The 23,948-nt window shown below is 42.8% G+C and overlaps 1 protein-coding gene across 1 annotated transcript in view; it reads right to left on the bottom strand.

The window, feature by feature from the left end:
• POPDC1 (popeye domain cAMP effector 1) overlaps positions 1 to 23,612 on the bottom strand; it is a 34,874-nt gene extending 11,262 nt beyond the window's left edge. The window contains exons 1-5 of the mRNA XM_075707590.1: positions 23,390 to 23,612; positions 20,963 to 21,087; positions 3,528 to 3,715; positions 2,399 to 2,507; positions 236 to 403 (exon numbers count right to left, since the gene is read on the bottom strand). Of these exons, the coding sequence (XP_075563705.1) occupies positions 236 to 403; positions 2,399 to 2,507; positions 3,528 to 3,715; positions 20,963 to 21,087; positions 23,390 to 23,612 (813 nt within the window). The remainder of the gene's footprint in view (positions 1 to 235; positions 404 to 2,398; positions 2,508 to 3,527; positions 3,716 to 20,962; positions 21,088 to 23,389) is intronic.
• Positions 23,613 to 23,948: the final 336 nt, after the last annotated feature.

The following is a 23,948-nucleotide window of genomic DNA, read 5'->3' as shown; positions in this document are numbered from 1 at the left end:
TCTGAATCTCAGTTATTCATCTTTCTTGCACATTACCGTGCTACCTTTAACCGAGATACTGCTTCGGACAGAAATGCTGCACTGACTCATACTTTGCCACTAAAAGGCAATGAGTATGAATTCAGCAGCTGATAGCAGCAGGTTAAAAAAAGGTCCTTTAAGAGGATTTAAAATTGAAGTAACAATACATTTGTGCGTGGGAGGAAAATTCCCAAATGAAACTTCCATTGCTTACCTTGTCATTTAAGGTTGGGTCATTCAATGAGTAGAGTTTATTTGTAATATCTTTGCCAATAAGATACTTAAAGATCTCATAAAGAAATGGCTCAGATTCCAGAAAATAAGTCAGCCTTTCCCTGGACCAGCACAGGAACTTGCAGTTATCATCTGCGATAATGGTGACCTGAGAAAATACATGCTCAGAATTAGCACGTTTAAAAATGCTTTAAAATTAGCACATTTAAACATGGTTTAAAGCAAGTGATACCATTTTATTTGTGCTTTCAGTTAAAATATCTCTTAAAGCCATAAAACTTTTCGGTATCCCTTAGAACGTGACATTTACAAATGTAAAACATCTCAGATGTTTATTATCCTCATATTTTTAACTGATAAGCATCACCAATTTGTTTTTCAGAAGACCTGGGGGGAGATAATAGGGGAGAATCTCTCATAAGTTCCAAACTGTAAAAGCATTTATGATAGAAGATATTTACATATAAAGTCAACCCTACAGTAATGATGCTACTCACATCCCAGCAGGCCTACACGTTGCTTGGTTTTATTTTATGTCGCTGCCACCAAACAGGAAAAACTGGTATAATGTAACGGTCTCCATCAAAGAGTTTTTAGTGATTTTTTTTTTTGTCTTTCAAGTTTCACTTTTCTCTCTTCACTGTCAGCCCTGCTGATCCCACAAGCACTACCTTCTAGCAGTTGAGCTAAGGCTCCGTTTGCTCAGTTACTGATAATTCTGCTATCGATAGTTACAGAGGAGCTTGCACCCTCTCCGGGGCAGCTGGACCCGCCAGGTTCGTCCCCCTGTGCCGGCAGAGGGCAATGGCACACCGAAACCAGCGCCACTCGGTGACACCCAACGGCGTGTTTCGCAAGGGAAAGTCAGTCATCCACGAAGAAATCGGGTGCTCTCTACTGTTACAAGCTAACGTTACCTCCTGAAAAATTAAAAATATATAAAGCCTAAGAAATAATGGGAAACTGTCAGGTGTCCATGGATTTTAACTTCACGGTCTGTAATACAAGCACGCAGGCTGAGGAAGAATTTGCCAGCGTTGCCAGCAGATGGGGTCCTTAAGATTGAATCCGTGTCCTCTTGCAATGGCAACGCTCGGAGCGTTTATATGGCAGTAAGAAGCAGAACTCACGAGTGAAGGATGTACACCGCACCAGATTACAATACTTTTTTTTGAGGCGGGCAGAAGTTGAGGCATGAGCCTTTTCCCTTCAGAGGGACCGATTCGTATCCAGTCGCTTACGAGAGAAACAGGCTGTGCCAAGAGGGCAGCCGTGCTGCAGGACACCTCACTGCTGTGAAATGAATACATCTGGACAACTCTCTCTCCCTGGTGTTAAGCCTAGTATTTGACTGGAACATATGACATCAGTCACTGATTTTAGAGTCTACACTGCTCTCCCTTCCCTCCCCTTCTGCCAAGGTACCCACGTGGATGTACCCAGTCAGCCACAGTCCGGTCATTACTACACATACACAGTTAAGGAACAACAAGTAAGAGGCAGCAAAATAGTCATTTCAGTACTATGTGAAAAAAACCCTTCTCTAACAGTATTTTTTTCTCACAAGCTATAGCATAATATATCCTTTAATGTAGTAGCATAATTACACTGCTAGAGACATATACCCTTATGGCTCCCCATATGAATATTTTTATTCAAAATACTGTGATCTCTTTCAGCTTATGTTGCTCTAACAACTTTCAAAATGACAGAAGCATTAATACGTTTAGATAAATACCAATTTCAAACTACTAGTGCCTGAAATTTTAGTCTTTCATTTTAGTAACACCAAATATTATAGTAATTAGTCTTCCTTTTCTGTTTTTGAACTAGTGACGAGACTTTCCAGTAAAGCTATCTCTTAAACTGTTTGTCCTGAATAACATCTTAAGACAAAATAAACTTGGAAACAGTAAAAGAGAACAGAATAGCAAAAGCCAGACTGCTCAGTGAACACCATCATAATACTGTTTTGCAGCATTTCATTTTAAAAGTTATTCCTGATATGGTCCATCGTGAAACATCAGTACTAGAAAGCTAGCAAAATTATGCAAGTCAAATAGGTCACTGTTGATCAAGTTTATACTCTGGTTTTTAATGATCTCATCAGCTCACATCCAGTGACATTTAAACCAAAGTGTACCTGGAATTTTTCACCCCGATTCATCTGCGTTGATCGAAATTCAGGAGAATCTATAAAGGCACAGGGGTAAATATTATGCAGAAAATGCCCTCGATAAGACACCTTCATTCTGGAAATAAAAATGTACAAATCAACATTTTAAAGTCATGGAGGTTGATTAATTTAATCTAAATTTAGATACCATTATTGACAGTGGTAATGCAGCAGGTAACAGGCAAAAATATGTCCAACTTCTGGAATTTCAGCCCCAGAGCTAACCTATTTTCTGCCTAAACCTCCATGGATTCCAAGCAGAACAGGCTGCCAGCCAATTCGAATTGCCAGACATGGTGTGTATCCTTAGAACACTGCTATTCAAAATGAAAAAGGTCTGCAGGGTTATGCTATCCAGCCAGACCAGAATCAGTCTTCCTTTAGATAACTAGCTTTGCAGTAGTAAGCAGCTAATGACCTCAAAAAAAAAAAAAAAAAAAAAAACCAACCCCAAAAAAAAAAAAACCCCAAAAAACCCCAAACCCCGATGAAACCTAATACCACTGTTGCCATCAGCAGAAACTGGTTAAAATACTGGCCAGAAGTTAGCAAGAGCTTCAGGATTACAGCCTGGCCACAGGCATTTATTTTTACCCTTTCTCACCTGAGTCCTGTCAGCCTCTGGGCAGCGCACCTGCCCCTCTCTGCTTGCACACACATGTGCAATGAAGCAATTCCAACAGGCCTGTTGTTTTAAAGTCTACTTGGAGGGATATTTTTTCCTTCCCTCATGCACAGTATTTTTTAACCTTAAAACCTGAGAATGCACTGAGAAGACGACTTAGCTATCTAAGAGTCAGACAAATCTCTTGCTTGTCCTGAAAGACACTGCCTTTGGTCTTAGGCAAATCTAATTCCCATTAAAATCCATGCAGCTGCACACACAGGTGAGGCATAATATGCTCCCACTAAGAGACATCGCTGTCATTTGAAAACTGTGTCACAAAATAGTCTATGGCTATAGACTATTTGGCTATAGACCATAACATGCTACAAACAGTAACATTTAAAAAGCTAACAAAAACCCCAACAACTTTCTAATCTATGCAACCATCACACAAAGCACAAGACTGTCCCCAAGTTTTACAGAACCTACTTCCCCTTCAGCAGGATGCTTAGCCTATCATCAACTGATGTTTTATCTTCTGCAGCATAGGCTTGACCTGTCTTTAAACTCTGAATGTTGCAGAATTGTCCAGTCAGTCTTTGGAAGAGCTCTGGAGGCACATGGAGAGGTTCAAACATTCTCTTGTAGAGGCTGCTAAGCTCCTTCTCGATCTTGATCTAGAATGCAGAACCAAGAGACATCAATAAACACAGGGGCATTAGTTAAAAAAGGGTAAGACTGCACACATGCTTTAGTTGCTACATTTGAGGAACATCTTAGTGTTTGTTATATTTAGGCAAGGAAAGAAGTGGTAAATGCGTGACATCTGTCCACAAGCACTGCCTGTAAGAGGGTGACCAAAACCTTATCTAAAATTAACCAGGCTGGTACACTAGTGCTTTAGGATGCTATTCCAGCCAAGTGTCACATTAAATCAGACACAAGCAATCTTCCGAGACTTCTGTTGATGCAACAGCGAATAGGACTTAACGGAAAAAAAAATGAGGTTGTCTGCATCTTTCACACCATATGCACACCTTGTTCTGGCCATCTCTCAGGCTCTCCTGGGAGCCCCTTTCATCCCTCAGCTTCTTGGCTCACTTGCAGTAGAAAAGCAGTACTATGAGTCTTGAAAAACAAACCCATCATATCAAAACCACATGTGATGAGGGAGTAAAAAAAAAAAACCCACAAACAAAAAAACCATTGCCAGCTGAACATCCCACCTCTAGGAGCCCACCCAAACTCAGGCAGCGGCAATGAGGGAAACGAAGTTTGTTGAAATCCCAAGCCTGGAAGTCTTTCCTGAATGAAGGTAGCAGGGAATGAGACAATGTCTCAGCCTCCTTGCAAGAAGAGGCAGCCTGAACAAAGCCCGCATATTTGCTAGGAGGAAAACAAATTAGAACAATAAGCATCAGATAATGAAAAGATGAAATATATATAGAACAGAAAATAAGGAAAAGCAACCAAGAAAAAAAGGCAGAAAAAGAAGAAATGGAGTCACCACTTCAACAAATGAGATTATTCCAAGTTTACATAATTTTCCAGATTTTTTTTGTATTTCAATATAAAAAACAGGAGAGTGGAGAAGGTGGCAGCACAGGAGTCCAGGAGTCACTTTCCAGCCGATGGCAGCCCACAGTGGGAATCAAGAAACTTCTGTTCACCTTGGGGCTGGAGGAGGTGGGGAATCCAGAATGACCATGGGAGGCCCCAGGCTGTCCAAGGCCCATGAGGGCCTCAAACTGTCACTATTCCTGGCCCAGGAGAGCATTTTAGGGTGAAAATATTAGTCTTTAGCCCCTAAGAGAGGTATGTATTCCTCATCAAAAATCCTCCCTGAGCTGTTTTCAGTAGAGTTACGTGTGTGTTTGAAATAGTAAATCAAGCATAAGGAAAAGTTTTGGGGAAATTGAGAAAGTTTCCTTGTTAACATTTTGAATTTAGTTAAATATAGAACAAACTGAGCTGAGGCAGAAGCTTTCTAGATTTATGGAACCATGTCTGGACTATTTCACACACAGTCTCAATCACTGATGCGTTCCATCCCACATTTGGGCCACTGAACACCATGGGAATCACTCTGGAAGTGACAATCCAGTGGGCAGAGATAGTGGGTTAATCCCACAGAAGTAGTATACAGTTCATTATTAAATTGCTAAACAGGAAAGACAAGGCTGCTTATGTGACCTTGGTATTAACACTTCATGACTTCTCAGCATTTATATATCCACAAAAGCTCAACAAAAGGATATCCCAAACCTGCAGACTTCACTTTTTACCCAGACCGCCTCAAACCATGAAAAGTGAAAGCAAGTTTATGAACCATGAGAATTTTTATGCAGTCTCCATGTGAAAGACACACCAATACCTGTTTCCAAGGGCTTAATGTAAAAAAACCTCATAAGAGCACCCAAGAACTTTCTTTTCCTTATACACAGCTGAACTTATTGTCAACTTTGTGTACCGTATCTGTGTACATTTACCACTCACAACTGTAAAGCATTCAGTTTGACTTTTTGATCCATCCATACATAAGTTTCAATAAAATGTGAATTACTGCCTCCTCAAAAGATTTAAATGGATGTTCCTGTTTCATTACTCTGTCAACGTTGTTACATGTGTCTCTCCTATAAATTAGAGATGCCCCAGAAATGCTATGAGGACTGAGAAGGGCTAGAATATAAATGTTCAGACAAGAATAACAATAAAGTCACAGAATCACAGAATGGTTGAGGTTAGAAGGGACCTCTGGAGGTCATCTTGTCCAACCTCCCTGATCAAGCAGGGTAACCTAGAGCAATGTTGCCCACAACTGTGTCCACATGGCTTTCGAATTTCTCCAAGGATGCAGACTCCACAACCTCTCTGGGCAACCTGGGCCAGTGCTCAGTCCCCCTCACAGTAAAAAAAGTGCTTCCCAGTGTTCAGATGGAGTCTCCTGTGCTTCAGTCTGTGCTCATTGCCTCTGGTCCTGTCACTGGACACCACTGAAAAGAGCCTGGCTCCGTCCTCTTTGCACTCTCCCTTCTGGTATTTATACACATCGATAAGATCCCCTGAGCCTTCTCTTCTCTAGGCTAAACAGTCCCAGCCCTCTCTGCCTTTCCTCATATAAGAGATGATCCAGTCCCTTAATCATCATCTTGGTCCTTTGTTGGGCTCTCTCCAGTATGTCCATGTCTCTGTTGTACCGGGGAACCCAGAACTGGGTCCAGCACACCAGATGTGTCTCACCAGTGCTGAGCAGATGGGAAAGATCACCACCACCTTGACCTGCTGACAATGCTCTTCCTAAACGCAGCCCAGGATACTGTTGCCCCTCTTTGCTGCAAGGGCCTAATTGCTAGCTTATGTTCAACTTGATGTCCACCAGGACCCCCAGGTTCTTTTCTGCAAAGATTTTTTCCAGCTGGTTGGCCCTCAGCATATATTGATGCATAGAGTTGTTCCTTCCCAGGTACAGGACTTTGCACTTCTTGTTGAACTTCATGAGGTTCCTGTTGGTCCATTTTGCCGGCCTGTCGATGTCCCTCCGGCTGGCTGCCCAACCTTCTGGCCTACCAGCCACTCCTCCCAGTTTTGTGTCATCAGGGTACACTCTGCCCCATCATCCAGATCATTAATGAAGATATCAGACAGGACTGGGCCCAGTATTGACCCCTAGGTTACACCACTAGTGTACTCACGATACACTAGTTTAGTGTGCACAGTGCACATCTCCAAAAAGACTTCATACCCCTGACTACCACCCTCAGCCCAGTCATTCAGCCAGTTTTCAATCCAACTCACTATCTCCTCGTCCAGCCCATACTTCAAGAATTTCTCTTTGAGGAGTTCATGGAAGACAGTGTCAAAAGCCTTACTAAAGTTAGTGCAGAAAATATCCACTGCTCTCCTCGCATCTACCCAGCCAATCATTTCATTGTAGAATGTTATCAGGTTGCTTAAACATGACTTCCCCTTGTGAATCCACGCTGACTGCTGCTGATCACCTTCTTGTCCTTCACGTGCCTGGAAATGGTTTCCAGGATTAGCTATTCCATCACCTTCTCAGGGATCAAGGCGAGGGTGACTAGCCTGCAGTTCCCTGCGTCCTACTTCTTGCCCTTTTTGAAGAAAGCAGTGGCATCTGCTTTCCTCCGGTCCTCAGGCACTTCTCCCAGTTGCCACAATTGTTCAAAGATTATCAAGATGGCCTCACAGTGACATCAGCCAGGTCCCTCAGCATTCGTGGGTGCATGCCATCAGGGCTCACAGACTCCAGTATGTCACTTGACCTCAAGTTACACTGGTTTCACACTGAATCAATTATTAATTACAACTTCCACCAGTGACTACATTTATATGAAACAGAGGTTTTGAGTTTCCTGTACGCTGCTTATGTCACAGTCTTTAACACCTCAGAGGACATCTACATAGACAAAACAAAGTTTAAATTTAAACAAAACAAGAGATTAAATTTAAACTAGCAAGAGAAATTGCATCAGGGATTGCCCTGAACTGTTTGATTTCAAAATACATTCCATATACCTGTGACATTAGATGACAATTCGTTTTCCCAGCAGGTTCTCCCTCATTTTTAACAGCTGTACCAATTTAATTTGCACCTCTTTCTATACATGACCACTGCAACTCAAAGAAAGATAAATTCCTTTCTCAGATGAACATACAAGTAGCTCCCAAGACTCCTGAATTCAAAACAACGCATACAGACATTAGGACAGGATTTGGCCCTGGAGTGCTAATGCAATCCCTTAACTAGCACATAATTCAGGTTTCATGATCTTCCTCTAATGTATAATACTTAAAAGGGAAAGCAGGCATAACCACTTTCTCAGGTTGGACACCATAGATATATTTTAGATGGTCTCCCTCGTAACAGACTATTCACCCTTCACAAGCGCAGCTGACTGCTTCTCCAGTCATGCTTGTGGGTCATATTCCAAATGAGCCATACGGGTAGGTGTAATGTTTTGTTCAGCAGTGGTTGAAATATTCTGGGATGCTGCCAGAGCTCCAAGTCAGAGCTCTGTAGAGATACCGATTAGACTCTTTCAGCTTCCACTCAGACTAAAAAAGCCAAATCTGTAAAGCTCCAAGGAATCAAAACCACAGAAATAATCTTCTGGTCAAAAGAGAAACTCACTGGTATTTTGCATGCTCCATTTAATAAAATATGCTCAACTGAACATATAAATTATTCATTTTGTAATATGACTAACTTGTAATTATTCTTCCATTCCTTTCTTTCCTTAAAAATGTCATTTGTGAGGATGACTAAATAAAATTGATTTTGAGATGGGCAATACAATATTTGCAGACAGAAAAATCTCATTCAAAATTAGTTCCTGAGAATTTTTTTTTTCATTCTCTAGTTTTCTACAGGAAAAGCACTTAAAAACAGCCTTCAAGTTCATAATAAACAGAATGTGTAAGACAGCTAAAAAGGCATGTGTGACTACCAAGCAGCACTTCAAATAAGCTTGTTACAGACTGTGATCAGCAAAGAGATTAATATATGTTTGAGATATTACCCTGATTCCATATAATTTCAGCTATTGTTTAAATTCACATAATTTACTAGGTATTTAGAGCCCAGTCTTCAGAGAGGCAGAGTACCCACAGTTCCCAGATCAGAGCTGCAGTGGTAGTAATACAAGTCTGAAAGCCAGACTCCAGTTCTCCCACTGTGTTATGGTTCAGATTAGCATGAAGCAATTTTAATTTTTTTCCTCGTACTGCTAGAGAGCAGAAATGAAGTGCATCTCACCTAACTATGACTACATAAAGCTAGGTTAGTAGTTTATAATGGTTGTGCAGGCTTGTTCTCTAGCCAGTGGAGAGGGATGCCACTATCACATCTTAGACATTGGGTGGGTGGGTTGAATCACGCTGGACAACCAGCTTAAACTAGATGTTTAACTTGAAGATGGATGGAGTGAGACAAGATGAATCCAATTCCTATTTCATAAGGCAAAGATACTATTGCAGGAGTAGAGACCACAAATAATTATTTGTACTCCTTGAAAATGCTCTTAATTGTTAGACTCAAATATTACATGCTTCCTCTCAGAGGCCTTTCATCTCTGGGAGCACCCACATGCTGAACAATGTAGTATTTCAGGACAAGTATCAGAATGTGACTGAGAGTACCTAAGAAAACAGTCAATACCTACACAGAGCACTTCCCAGTTAAAATGATTTGATATTACTCCTACATTTCACTGTTTCTATTTCCTACATATTTCTGTCTTTAGAAAGCAGTTCAATATTGCAGAAGATGGCGGGGGGATATTCAGTAAAGGCATCTGTGGTGGTGGTTTCATGATTTTACTTTGTTCTCTATCAAAAGCTACAGAGACTACCAAGATGTAGTCACTCGTTTTTAGAGACAGTAAAACTGACATTTGGTTTCAGGTGGCTCTTCTGGTAGAAACTCCAGTCTGCCCAGAAGGAGCATCTAGGAAGCCTTCACATGGAAGACTGTCCCTGCAAGCTCCCTCATTCTGTTCAAGATCTGGAGTAGGGAGTTGGGGGCATTGATCTGAACTAAGTGCTGTAAGCTTTACCACCACAAAAACATATTTTGAAAGAGGAGTGTGCACATCTACAAAGGTCAGGGTTAAACGACTATGATAGATGTGCCAGAGAGGTTTCACATGACCAAACAAGAAAGATGAAACTTACAGTTCAACCACGTCACTTTTGTTGTTCATGGAATTGGTGGAAGACCATATTTTGATCATGGTGGGATGTGCAGATTTAGCATTTATATTTAGGAAACTTATTTTAAATGCAGCTGACTTCAACTACTTATTATCCGTCATTCATTAACACAACTGTAAGTACTCTCACTGTCCAAGACAGAATTTTCATTGGATCTTTCCAATGTTTATTTTTAGTTTAAGAAATGTTCCTCATCCTTCTTTACAGAACAATGCTGTTTTGTCATGGACAGAGAGAAAAAGCTACAGTCCAGAAATTCATACAGGGACAAAGGTGAAATGAGTAGTTTTACATTCACTCTACTCTCATATACGCATTACCTTGAAGTAAAGCACAAATCCTCGGCCACGATCACATATAGTGATGGGAGTCACGCAAAGAACTAGACACATTAGAGTATTAAAAAAAAAAATCCAAAACACACCACCACAAAGACTATTTAAACACTGCTGGACTCAAGCACAAGCCCAGGACCTGGGCCAAGAAAGTCCCCTGATGACGTTGTATCCAAGTTAGGACACAGTCAAGCATGAGCATGTCATGTGGCAGGACTCCACTCAGGTGAATGCCAGACCAATTAGCTTGCCTTCCAGTAAGTATCTAGCTGTGCAAGTGCTCCTTCAATGTTCCAGCAGGAAATCAAACAGCACAGAGCCTCAGGTATCAGTGGCTGGAGCACAAGTATTTTGTAGAGAACCAGATACTAAACTTCTTTATGCTGGACTCACCTAAAACTGGATGGTTTCTCTATAGCACAGTCCCACCCAAAGAACCAGCTATAAAGCAATTCAACTATTATTTGCTCTTAGAAGTTCTGCCCAAATTATGTGCCTTGAATACAAATTCCAAAGGGAAAAAAGTTAATTAGCTTGCACAAAGTTTCCTTTCTGGCCTTTCTGAAGAAGACATCTTTCTGTATCACTTCATTGTTGGTCAGTGAGCTGAGCACTAAAACTGAAAAGCAACTAGCGTTAAGGTATGTAGGGGGGTGTTTTAAAAAAGAAAAAAACCACCGATTTAAAAATAATTACTGGAAATAGTATAATATTTAGTATAATTTTCCAGGCAATGTTCATAAATACTGTAATTTCTTAGAAAGAAAAATACTGCCATTACTTTAATATACAAAGAAACACCACTGTATGGCTAATCTGTCAGAACTAATACTTGGCTAAGCTTTAAGTTGTAAAGGTCACCTAGCCCTGCAGATGGTAACCTTTGGGTGAGTCTGTGCTCCATACTGGGGGAACACTGCTGTAGGTAGAACCCTTCCTTTGTTAACACATGTAAGTACATGTACTCAATTTATCAACTTGTTGTAGACAGGTGCAGTTTAACCTTTAGCCTCTTTTTATATACTGTGGTTGCCTATCAGTTTGTTCTGCAGTTGTTTTTAGCCATACAAGTAAAGACTTCAGCCTTTCTACCATCTCTCATTTTCATTTCCCTTAACTCTTCTTCTTTTGACAGCTTGCTCTGGCTCTACTTAAGTTGAAATCCTTAACTTGCACAGCATTTTAGAAGATGTCCACCAACATCTATTTTCCTATGTTTCCTCTAACATTCTCTGCCTAGAATTCTTTTTTATTCTGTATAATAGCTGTGTTTTGCACCACGTGTACGGCGCAGTGTCTGTGGGAGTGCCAAGCACCTCAATTCTGCCGTGGTTCCAGATCCAGTGGGGCAGGTGTAGAGAAACAGAGAGCAAAATTAAAAAGCAGGTCCTCCAGTCCTTCCTCTCTTAGAGGTTATTTTCTACCAACTTTAGCAACTGACAGTTTATCACTCAAGTTTCATGTCCTTACATAATTTCTTCTTTTAAACCCACCTATAGAGTACTTCATTCACTTCTATCACTGTAGTATCCAAATGCTTACAAATAAGTCTGCTCACAAATTTACTAAATTTAGTGAAAACAGCTGGCACTTCAATATGATGAAGTCTGTATTATAATGCACAAAAAAAACCCAGTCTGTACTAGCATAGCTTTTAGTATACAACTGTAGTCACAGAAGAAAACGTTTTTTTCTTCTTCATTCAGTATTGCTTTACACACTGTAAGGGGATTTTTTTTTTTTTTTTTTTTTAAAACCCACTCAACCACAAACTGGTGTGTCTTCCTCCCAGGATGCTCCTTCACTCTCCAATAACCTTTTATTTAGAATTTTGGAAACGGTTGGATGGGTATGAACCCGAGGACCATTACCCATGTTCTAAGAACAGATGCCACAACTCACTTTGGAAGATACAGACAAGTTTTAAGGCTTGGTTTTCCAGGAAAATGAGTGCACTCCTGCCTTTTGCAATAATTTCTGACTTTGTTAGCCAATTCCTGTCCCTTCTGACAAAGGAGTACAGGCCTCAAGACGACATAAAAGGCTAAGCTGGTGTGTTGGTTGAGGGGAAGCAGAACGTGCTCACTTGATGGCTTCATTGAGGGCAAAGAATGCAACATGAGCTCATCCCATATCAAAGGCCAGAGTACCTGCACAGAATATCTAACTGCAGACACAAGCATGTAGAGTCTGGCTTCACTGGCTCTACATTATCACAACTGTTATTTTGTGTGGTGCATTGAGCAGCATGGCCATGGCTGACTAGCAGAAATATGGTGCAGTTTCACCATGCTGCTGTATCTTTATAACGACACATAAATGGATTAAAGAGTCTAAAATAATAGCATTAGCAATAAAAAACAAAGAGGAACTTAGCCTTTAACTTGGAAGATTACTCTCTGAGAGTAATTTAAAAGACTAGAAATATTTACTGCACATCTATAAATGTCTAGTAGATCAGTCTAGCTAGTTTTAAGCTATCTTCTAGGCAAGACAGAAGTCAAGCTTTATGCTGCTATGCCAGGAAAGGACGAGGTTGCTAGCTTCCTAGCTGCTTTCTTGCACAGGCTGTGTTGACTTGGCTAAGAGCTTATTTCCAGCTAGGTGTCCTGGTTTCGGCTGGGATAGAGTTAATTTTCTTCCTAGCAGCAGGCATAGTGCTGTGTTTTGGATTTAGTAGGAGAAGAATGTTGATAACATGCTGATGTTTTTAGTTGTTGCTGAGTACTGCTTATGCTAGTCAAGGACTTTTTCAGCTTCCCATGCTCTGCCAGGCGCACAAGAAACTGGGAGGGGGCACAGCCAGAATAGTTGATCCAAACTGCCCAAAGGGCTATTCCATACCATATGACGTCATGCTCAGTATATAAACTGGGGGGGGTTGGCCGGGGAGCAGCGATCGCTGCTCGGGAACTGTCTGGGTATCGGTCGGCGGGTGGTGAGCAATTGCATTGTGCATCACTTGCTTCGTGTATCATTATTATTATTACCATTATTATACTGTTACTATTAGCATTACTATTTTACTTTATTTCAATTATTAAACTGTTCTTATCTCAACCCAGGAGTGTTTCTCACTCTTACTCCTCCGATTCTCTCCCCCATCCCATCGGGGTAGGGGGAGTGAGCGAGCGGCTGCGTGGTACTGAGTTGCTGGCTGGGGCTAAACCACGACAGTCCTTTTTTGGCGCGCAACGTGGGGCACGAAGGGTTTGAGATAACAACAGATTAACCAGAGTGTATTAAGGAGTCTGTTAACAGTTGCCGGTCACGATATTAGTTCTTCTGATCTGCACCATGTTCTTTTTTTTGCAGCACACGTTAAAGCTTGCTGTCAGTTTGTGTAGTGTGCTATGCTCTGCAGTGATTCATGATCTTTTGCTTGGGAGGCTCCTTATCAAAACCCTGACCTTGAGCATTCTTTGGTATTTGGGTTTCATACAGAAGTCACTACTGTACTTCGGGTACTACCTCATAGAGAGAGTTAGCAATTATACTTCTTACTCTGAGAGGCTTGTTGTGGAGGAAATACAGAATGGCACCTTTGCTGCTTTCTTCTATGATGTTTCCTCCTTCATTACAACAACTTTCCTGTATCTTGAACACCCCTGGGCAGTTAAGATACTTCTATTGATAATTCTTGGGAATGTTGTTTCCGTTTTGATAAAGGTCAGTAAGCAGTTTAAAAATACCATCCAGAGATCTACCCCAAGGCTGGATAGTTATGAGTGGCAGGGTGTGTGGGAACGTATGCGCAAGTACCTAGGGCAGTGGGGACCTCCAGTGTTTTGGAACTTCACCCCTGAACAAGTGCAGAATCCTGAACAATTAGTAAAGTATTTGGAAGAAGTATGTTGTCACCCTGGTAGCTCCAGAGAGACACAAATCATTGCAACATGCTGGGGACTGGCCCATGCCTATCGAGCCGTGGTCAACGCTAATCAGTACCCTCAAAAGAAAGAGAAGGTCTCTGGATCTGATGACAAAACAACAAGCACTGTGGCTACTCAAACCCCCACTACAGGCCCTGCGGCTACTCCAACCCCCACTACAGGCCTTGCAGCTACTCAAACCCCTGCCCCAGGCACTGTGGCTACTCCAGCCACAGCCATGAGCACTGCGGCTACTCAAACCCCAGTGACAGACACTGCGGCTAAACCAGAGAACCAACCTGCACCGGTATCAGTTGCCCCTATACAGAAGAAGAAATACACGAGGAAATCAGTTCGTTTAGTAAGGGATGAAGATGAACCAGGGCCATCACGAGAACCAGAGGAGGAAGAACCCATAAATGAGATGGTGACCACCCGATCCCTATCCCTGAGTGAGCTGCGAGATATGCGAAAAGATTTTGGTCGTCATCCAGGCGAGCACATCATCACCTGGCTGCTCCGATGCTGGGATAACGGGGCCAGTAGCCTGGATTTAGAGGGTAGGGAAGCCAAGCAGCTGGGATCCCTTTCCAGGGAAGGGGGCATTGACAAAGCAATTGGAAAAGGGGCAAAACCGCTCAGCCTCTGGAGGCGACTCCTGTCAAGCGTGAAGGAAAGGTATCCCTTCAAGGAGGATGTTTTATACCGCCCAAGCAAATGGACCACCGTAGAGAAAGGTATCCAGTACCTGAGGGAATTAGGCGTGCTGGAGGTGATTTACAGTGACCTGAATGATGAGCGGTTAACCAAAGACCCAGATGAAGTCAGGTGCACACAATCCATGTGGCGGAAGGTGGTACGGAGCGCACCAGCATCGTATTCCAACTCGTTGGCAATACTAGCCTGGAAAGACGACGAGGCACCAACGGTGGATGAAGTGGCTAGACAACTCCGGGACTACGAAGAAAAGCTCTCTTCCTCCCTACAGGCCTGTGTCTCAGCTGTGGAAAAACTGTGCCAAGAGTTCCAACAACTCAGAGAAGATCTGTCCTACTCCCCACCTGCACGGACCAGTGTCTCAGCCATTAGGAGTCAACGTCCCTATGCTCAAGAGAGAGGATATAGAGGATACACACCACGGGGCACCCTGTGGTTTTGCCTGCGTGATTATGGAGAGGACATGAGAAAGTGGGATGGAAAACCCACCTCAACCTTAGAGGCACGGGTGCGTGAGTTGCAAGGAAAAACTATTAGAAAAGGCGGTTCTCCCAGGAAAATTGCAGCTCCAGTTTCCAGTGAGCAGTTCCCGAGACAGAGTAAGAGGGCTAATTTTACTTCCGACCTTGATCAGGGGACTTTTGATTCACATTTACAGGAAGTGAACAGCGAATACTGTGACCAGTGTTAGAGGGGCCCTGCCTCCAGCCAGGTGGAGGAAAGGGACAACCGGGTTTACTGGACTGTGTGGATTCGATGGCCTGGAACGTCAGACCCACAGGAGTATAAGGCTCTAGTGGACACTGGTGCACAGTGCACGCTAATGCCATCAAACTATAGAGGGGCAGAACCCATTTGTATTTCTGGAGTGACAGGGGGATCCCAACAGCTAACTGTACTGGAAGCTGAAGTGAGCCTAACTGGGAATGAGTGGCAAAAGCACCCCATTGTGACTGGCCCAGACGCTCCGTGCATCCTTGGCATAGACTACCTCAGGAGAGGGTATTTCAAGGACCCAAAAGGGTACCGGTGGGCTTTTGGTATAGCTGCTTTGGAGACAGAGGAAATTAAACAGTTGTCCACTTTGCCCGGTCTCTCAGAGGACCCTTCGATTGTAGGGTTGCTGAAGGTTGAGGAACAACAGGTGCCGATTGCTACCACAACTGTGCACAGGCGGCAATATCGCACCAACCGAGACTCCCTGATTCCCATCCATAACCTGATTCGTCGACTGGAGAGCCAGGGAGTGATCAGCAAGACTCGCTCACCCTTTAACAGTCCCATATGGCCAGTGCGAAAGTCTAATGGGGAGTGGAGACTAACAGTGGACTATCGTGGCCTGAACGAAGTTACACCGCCGCTGAGTGCTGCCGTGCCAGACATGCTAGAACTTCAATATGAACTGGAGTCAAAGGCAGCTAAGTGGTATGCCACAATTGATATTGCTAATGCATTTTTCTCCATCCCTTTGGCAGCAGAGTGCAGGCCCCAGTTTGCTTTTACCTGGAGGGGTGTTCAGTACACCTGGAACCGACTGCCCCAGGGGTGGAAGCACAGCCCCACCATTTGCCATGGACTGATCCAGACAGCACTGGAACAGGGTGAAGCTCCAGAACATCTGCAGTACATTGATGACATCATTGTGTGGGGCAACACAGCAGAAGACGTTTTTGAGAAGGGAAAGAAAATAGTCCAAATCCTTCTGAAGGCTGGTTTTGCCATAAAACAGAGTAAGGTCAAGGGACCTGCACAAGAGATCCAGTTTTTAGGAATAAAATGGCAAGATGGACGTCGTCAGATCCCAATGGATGTGATCAACAAAATAACAGCTATGTCCCCACCAACTAGCAAAAAGGAAACACAAGCTTTCTTAGGCATTGTGGGTTTTTGGAGAATGCATATTCCAAATTACAGCCAGATCGTAAGCCCTCTCTATCAAGTGACCCAGAAGAAGAATGAATTCAAATGGGGCCCTGAGCAACAACAAGCCTTTGAACAAATTAAACGTGAGATAGTTCATGCAGTAGCCCTTGGGCCAGTCCGGGCAGGGCAGGATATTAAAAATGTGCTCTACACTGCAGCCGGGGAGAATGGCCCTACCTGGAGCCTCTGGCAGAAAGCACCAGGGGAGACTCGAGGTCGACCCCTAGGGTTTTGGAGTCGGGGATACAGAGGATCCGAAGCCCGCTATACTCCAACTGAGAAGGAGATACTGGCAGCATATGAAGGGGTTCGAGCTGCTTCAGAAGTGGTTGGTACTGAAGCACAGCTCCTGCTGGCACCCCGACTGCCGGTGTTGGGCTGGATGTTCAAAGGGAGGGTCCCCTCTACACATCATGCAACTGATGCTACATGGAGTAAGTGGGTTGCATTGATCACACAACGGGCTCGAATAGGAAACCCCAGTCGCCCAGGAATCTTGGAAGTGATCATGGACTGGCCAGAAGGAAAAGACATTAGAATATCACCAGAGGAGGAGGTGACACGTGCTGAAGAGGCCCCACTGTATAATAAATTGCCAGAAAATGAAAAGCAATATGCCCTGTTCACTGATGGGTCCTGTCGTCTCGTGGGAAAGCATCGGAGGTGGAAAGCTGCTGTATGGAGTCCTATACGACAAGTCGCAGAAACTGCTGAAGGAGAAGGGGAGTCGAGTCAGTTTGCAGAGGTGAAAGCCATCCAGCTGGCTTTAGATATTGCTGAAAGAGAAAAGTGGCCAATCCTTTATCTCTATACTGACTCATGGATGGTGGCAAATGCCCTGTGGGGGTGGCTGCAGCAATGGAAGCAGAGCAACTGGCAGCGCAGAGGCAAACCAATCTGGGCTGCCGCATTGTGGCAAGATATTGCTGCCCGGATAGAGAACCTGGTTGTAAAAGTTCGTCATGTAGATGCTCATGTACCTAAGAGTCGGGCCACTGAAGAACATCAAAACAACCAGCAAGTAGATCAGGCTGCTAAGATTGAAGTGGCTCAGGTGGATTTGGACTGGCAACATAAGGGTGAATTATTTATAGCTCGGTGGGCCCATGACGCCTCAGGCCATCAAGGAAGGGATGCAACGTATAAATGGGCTCGTGATCGAGGGGTGGACTTAACTATGGACAGTATTGCACAGGTTATTCATGAGTGTGAAACATGCGCTGCAATCAAGCAAGCCAAGCAGTTCAAGCCCCTTGGGTATAGTGAACGATGGCTGAAATATAAATATGGGGAGGCCTGGCAGATTGATTACATCACGCTCCCACAGACCCGCCAAGGCAAGCGCTATGTGCTCACCATGGTGGAAGCAACCACTGGGTGGTTGGAAACATATCCCGTGCCCCATGCCACCGCCCGGAACACCATCCTGGGCCTTGAAAAGCAAGTCCTGTGGCGACATGGCACCCCAGAAAGAATTGAGTCAGACAACGGGACTCATTTCCGAAACAACCTCATAGACACCTGGGCCAAAGAGCACGGCATTGAGTGGGTGTATCACATCCCTTACCATGCACCAGCCTCCGGGAAAATTGAGCGATACAATGGATTGTTAAAGACTACCCTGAGAGCAATGGGTGGTGGGACGTTTAAACATTGGGATACGCATTTAGCAAAAGCCACCTGGTTAGTCAACACCAGGGGATCTGCCAATCGAGCTGGCCCTGCCCAATCAAAACTTTTACGTACTGTAGAAGGAGATAAAGTTCCTGTAGTGCACATGAAAAATATGCTGGGGAAGACAGTCTGGGTTACTTCCCCCTCTGGCAAAGGCAAACCCATTCGTGGGATTGCTTTTGCTCAAGGACCTGGGTGCACTTGGTGGGTGATGCGAAAGGATGGGGAAGCCCAATGTGTACCTCAAGGGAATTTGATTTTGGGTGAAAATAGCCAATGAACTGAATTGTATAATATTAATTGCTTTATAATACTGTATGTTATCTCTTAACTGCATGTTAATATAATAATATAGTAGGTTAATATTAAGTATATAATACTATATATTATGATTGCTATATGCCGCATCAATGGTATTGCAGTAAGAATTGCCCAGCTTAATGAAAATGAACTTTGATGAAACCATGTTGGAATGAGAACTGACTTCAGCATGCAACAGTCCAACACTGCACACCACCTCTCCTGCTCTGAAAGACCGTGATGACAGATGGAACCCAAAGTCATGGGCTAAATGAACTCAATGGACATTTTAGAGGGATGGGCCATAGACGAAGGGAATGATATCTGTGTGTATATCAAGATAGGGAAAGCGGTGGTGATTAATTGGAACACATTGGAAAGGGGAGGGCCTGTGCATGACGTAGATGGTATAGAATAAGGGGTGGATACTGTCCTGGTTTCGGCTGGGATAGAGTTAATTTTCTTCCTAGCAGCAGGCATAGTGCTGTGTTTTGGATTTAGTAGGAGAAGAATGTTGATAACATGCTGATGTTTTTAGTTGTTGCTGAGTACTGCTTATGCTAGTCAAGGACTTTTTCAGCTTCCCATGCTCTGCCAGGCGCACAAGAAACTGGGAGGGGGCACAGCCAGAATAGTTGATCCAAACTGCCCAAAGGGCTATTCCATACCATATGACGTCATGCTCAGTATATAAACTGGGGGGGGTTGGCCGGGGAGCAGCGATCGCTGCTCGGGAACTGTCTGGGTATCGGTCGGCGGGTGGTGAGCAATTGCATTGTGCATCACTTGCTTCGTGTATCATTATTATTATTACCATTATTATACTGTTACTATTAGCATTACTATTTTACTTTATTTCAATTATTAAACTGTTCTTATCTCAACCCAGGAGTGTTTCTCACTCTTACTCCTCCGATTCTCTCCCCCATCCCATCGGGGTAGGGGGAGTGAGCGAGCGGCTGCGTGGTACTGAGTTGCTGGCTGGGGCTAAACCACGACACCAGGTTTTTTTTGTACCAGCTGTTACACACTTCCAGAATGTGTCTGATTTTGGGCAAAGGGAGAGTTATTCTGCTGATAATGTAACCCCACATATATTCCTGTAATCTTCACATTACAAATCTGAGCATTATATATCTGCCTTAGATTTTGGAGACTACAGAATGCAATATTAACATTTTGAACACTTAGCACTTCATTAATATTTGATTGGCACATGACAGCAACTATTATATTAAAGATTATCTAGTTTTGATGTGCATATACCAACAGAAAGCTGGGTTGCTAATCATTTTGCAGAAACAGAATATACTTCTGCATGAATAATACTAACAAAATAAATTGATTTTCTATTGGATATACATGTAGCTGAAGGCAGGGCAAAGAATCCTGTATTTTTGGTATACGTTTCAAATATATTCTTAGAGTGCATTTGAAGAAAGTTATCCCAATGCATCCTTCTGAATGCAACAAAAGGAGTTGCAGAATTCCTAGACATGACCCTCAAAACTCAACAAATGCATTAAATGGGATGAAAGGAAGGATCATCTTACTTAATACTGCTCTTTCCACACCTCACTCAATTTTGCTGCTTATCTCCGAGTCCCACAGATGTTCAAGAAGGGCAGCCGCATCTCACCTTTCATTTGCGTTTAAAAGGAATGTGACAGTACAAAACATATGGGCTAAAGCACTTGTCAGCAAAGCAAAGAATGTGAAGGTGATTTATAAATGTACATCAGCATTTGTTTCTATGTTGAAATAACAGTCTATCAGGGCACCGGTTGTTTATCAGTCTCCCACCACAGAGGACGTTCAAGACTTAAAAGTGAGGCAGGCAAGTTTGATCCCTCCCAAACTCCTATTTTAAAAAAAATACTTTCCTCGAATGCTCAATTTCAAGCATCTTGGTAGGATTTTATTTCAGGAGGCCCATATGCATGTGCGCTTGTTGGTGGGAGGGTGGGGAAAATGACCAAAAAAATCCCCAACACCACCCCCTGCCACCCTCCCCAAAAAAACCACCCACACATAACCCCCAAACTACCATTTCTGGTCTCTCTGTAAATAAACTACGTAATCCCTTCCTTACCACCAAAATCAAACACAACACCCAAAACCAGCCAATAGTAACTTCTAAAGTCAACTCATTTTCCATGAATATGGATTTCAGGGAAATAATTACGTACTGCATCAGATCATACTTATGGTCTGGATCCTTCCTGAAGTAGCTAACTGACTTCATCCAAAAGAACTACCGTGTAATTCAAGAACTGCCACGTAATTCATTGGTTTGTCCAGCAAACACAGGCAAAACTTCCTTTTTCTTGCATCTACTGGACTGCTCGTGCAATTTAGCTGATATACATACCGGTCTTCTCTTATACACTAGGTATATGAAATGTAAAAGGTTGACAACCAAAAACACAGAATTCCAGATCATTATGTCCAAGGCACAACGGTACAGTGTAGCCCAAATGATGAACAATGCACATCCTGTAAAAATTAAAAAAAAAAAAAAGGAAGTTACATTTCACTGAACAATAAACATATTTGTACAAAGCCATCAAGAATGTGTCCACTGGGTGTAATTACACTGAAAAGCAATATATTCTACAAGTTTTACTACAGTTAGGCTCTGTGGATCAATGCATGCACTGGTAGCACGAGCTAATCACTACAGTGCTACAAATAGGCACTGAGAGCAGGCTGACAGCAGACTGCAGTCCTATTGCATGGGACTGCAATACTGGAACAACAATAATTCAGATCAGGACTGGGGAAAGCAGGAAGGTGCGGCCCACGATGGTCTGTTACTAAAATGAAGTAGAAATGGGATAGGGGAAAACTGTATCTTAAGTACAAAAAAACCCCAAAAAACTTAAGCAGCTCACAAAACTTTACTACTAGAATTGCATTACTTAGCAAACAAGACCCTAGAAATGAATGCTTGTTGTTCATATCAGTAACATTCATATCTAACCAGTGAGCAGTAGCTGCACAAATCCCTCTTAAAGTTGTACACAGATATCTTTGAAAATCAAAGGGAAGTATCATTGCTGCGTTTTGAAGGTCACAGCAGAAACCTGAATTCTCTTGTACAACATCAAAAGAGAAAATTTCAAATGCTTACTCTTCTAGTTGCTTTACTTTGAATAATGACAATTGCTTTAAAAGATAAGGTATGCTGTATGATTAGGGATTCTATTTTTAGCTTACAAACACAATACTTATCAAACGATAGACTATGCATCAGTGAGTCTCTCCCAGATAACTGTGAGCCTACCGTCCAATACAGATGGCTGTAGAGGTCACAGACACATTTTCCCTTAAGTTTCATGCAAAGACAACAAGAAGAAGGTGCCAAATTAGTGTCCCTTCCCCCTTTCTCCCTGAAAGGGAGATGATGCTGAATTAATTAACTCAGTATTATCTAGTCTGTCTGGGTTGTTGACTGGCCAGGCAGTACTTACATACTGATCAGAAAAATCAAAATATTGTGACTCTTGATCAGCTGGTTAGTTAGGCTACAAGGGATGGGAGGATACAAGGTCTGGAAGTATGGAAGAGGAGCAATATTGTGGAGCAGCACAGAGGTGGGGCAGGGTCATCAAAGCAAAGGGGACAGATCCATAACAACCAGGCTTCATTACTTACGCTGCTCATAGAGTAAATTTGCTTCCAGCTGCCACCTCAGCTTGCAAAACTCTGATTCCCTATCTGCTCAAACTGCAACAAGACCTACAGACCAAAGTGGCAAGCTCAGCAAGTGCAGAGCTCCCACTGCTTTTAAAACAAGAACTACAGAGACAAAAAGTTTTGCAATGCTCAGACCCTTGGTCATTGGTGTAGTCTGTTTTAATAAGTTATCCCATAATAGCTATAAAAAAGAAAAGGCAGGATCATTGTAAATTCAACCACAGAAGTTCTACCATAGAAATGACCTGCACTATTATACAAATAAGCATTCCCACTTAAAAATACTTAACCATTCTCCATGCTGTGATACACTCGGGTTTATCTTTCTCAGACTGGAATGACTCCTTCTCCTTTGATCACTAAAGACCTTGTCCCACACAAGGTACAGGGGCTTTGAAATAGCTGTAGGACTGCAAGAATGTTACAAGTGAAAGCACGCTTGCTCAGCCTCAAGTATGCCAAACTTAGTTCTGACTCTGAAGTCAAATTTTGGTGTTGCAAGATGCCTACAGTGGTGGAGGAAATACAACTGACCGTAGTAGAACACAGACTGCACTCCTTATCAAAAGCTCGTGCTTCTAAACCAGCAATGAAAATAACGCTGGTGACCTGCAAGTGCCACGTGTTTGAACCCACATTTAAAGAACACGTGGGCTGACACCAAGCTTCTCAAGGAAAATGTCACCTACTGCAAATACACTAAGTCAGCGCACCAGCCAATATGCAGCCCCAGTTCTTACTGGAAACCAAAATTAAGCTCTTATGGATCCATAGACTTAACTATGATTTGGAATTTAATGAGTTTTAAGCAGCCAGTCACATCCAAAGTAAACAGGGTCCACTTGTTTTCAAGTTGACATCTTCATAGATTTGAAATTGTAAGTGACATTTCTGGGAAATGAGCCTAGGCACATATAACCTTTCTAGAAAAGGTACGCTGGGTCAGAACAGATCCCCACTTACACCAAAAACACCTTCAGCAATGACCATGAATATGGGCTGTAATTTCACCGTAAGCTGAAGGGTGCAGCTCCATAATGGTCATGAACTGCTATTTGTCAGAGGGAGGTTGCAAACCTCTCCAGAATAATTCTCCTACCTATGGTGAGCAGGCCTCGCAGAAAAATCATATGAAAGTTGAGAGTAGTTGGAATAACCAGTCCAGCTGCAAAGCAAATATTTGCCATGTGGAAAACAAGATGATGAATCTCTTTCCAGTTTTCACATGCAGTCTCATTGAAAGGCACAAGGGTGGCATTTTTTAAGTCTGGAATAAAACCTAGCGGAGTAACAGCAAGTGGGCTCATTGCTGTAGTATTCATCTTGGAGACTCCTGCAATGAGAGGGGGGGGGGGGGGGGGGGGGGGTGGTGAAAGAAAAAAAAATCACCATGCATTAAACTGAAATATATTAGACATATATACGAATTTTAGGGTTATTTTCTCTATTCCCAGGATATATTTTCCATTAGCATTCATGAAAATAAAATATCTACAAATGCTTTAAAACAGTAAGCTAGATCTATAGTTCAGTAACGCTTTACTACGTCTTCCACTTAAGGCTTGAAGAATGGTACATTTCAAAATCTGGACCATATGCACATAAACAACACTGCTTGAACACTAGCTATGACTGTCATTGCTCAGTACAACATTGTA

This window comes from Pelecanus crispus, chromosome 3, assembly GCF_030463565.1.
Source record: "Pelecanus crispus isolate bPelCri1 chromosome 3, bPelCri1.pri, whole genome shotgun sequence".
Lineage (NCBI taxonomy): Eukaryota > Metazoa > Chordata > Aves > Pelecaniformes > Pelecanidae > Pelecanus > Pelecanus crispus.
The sequence above is the reverse complement of the archived record's forward strand: the minus strand, read 5'-3'. Positions and strand labels throughout refer to the sequence as shown.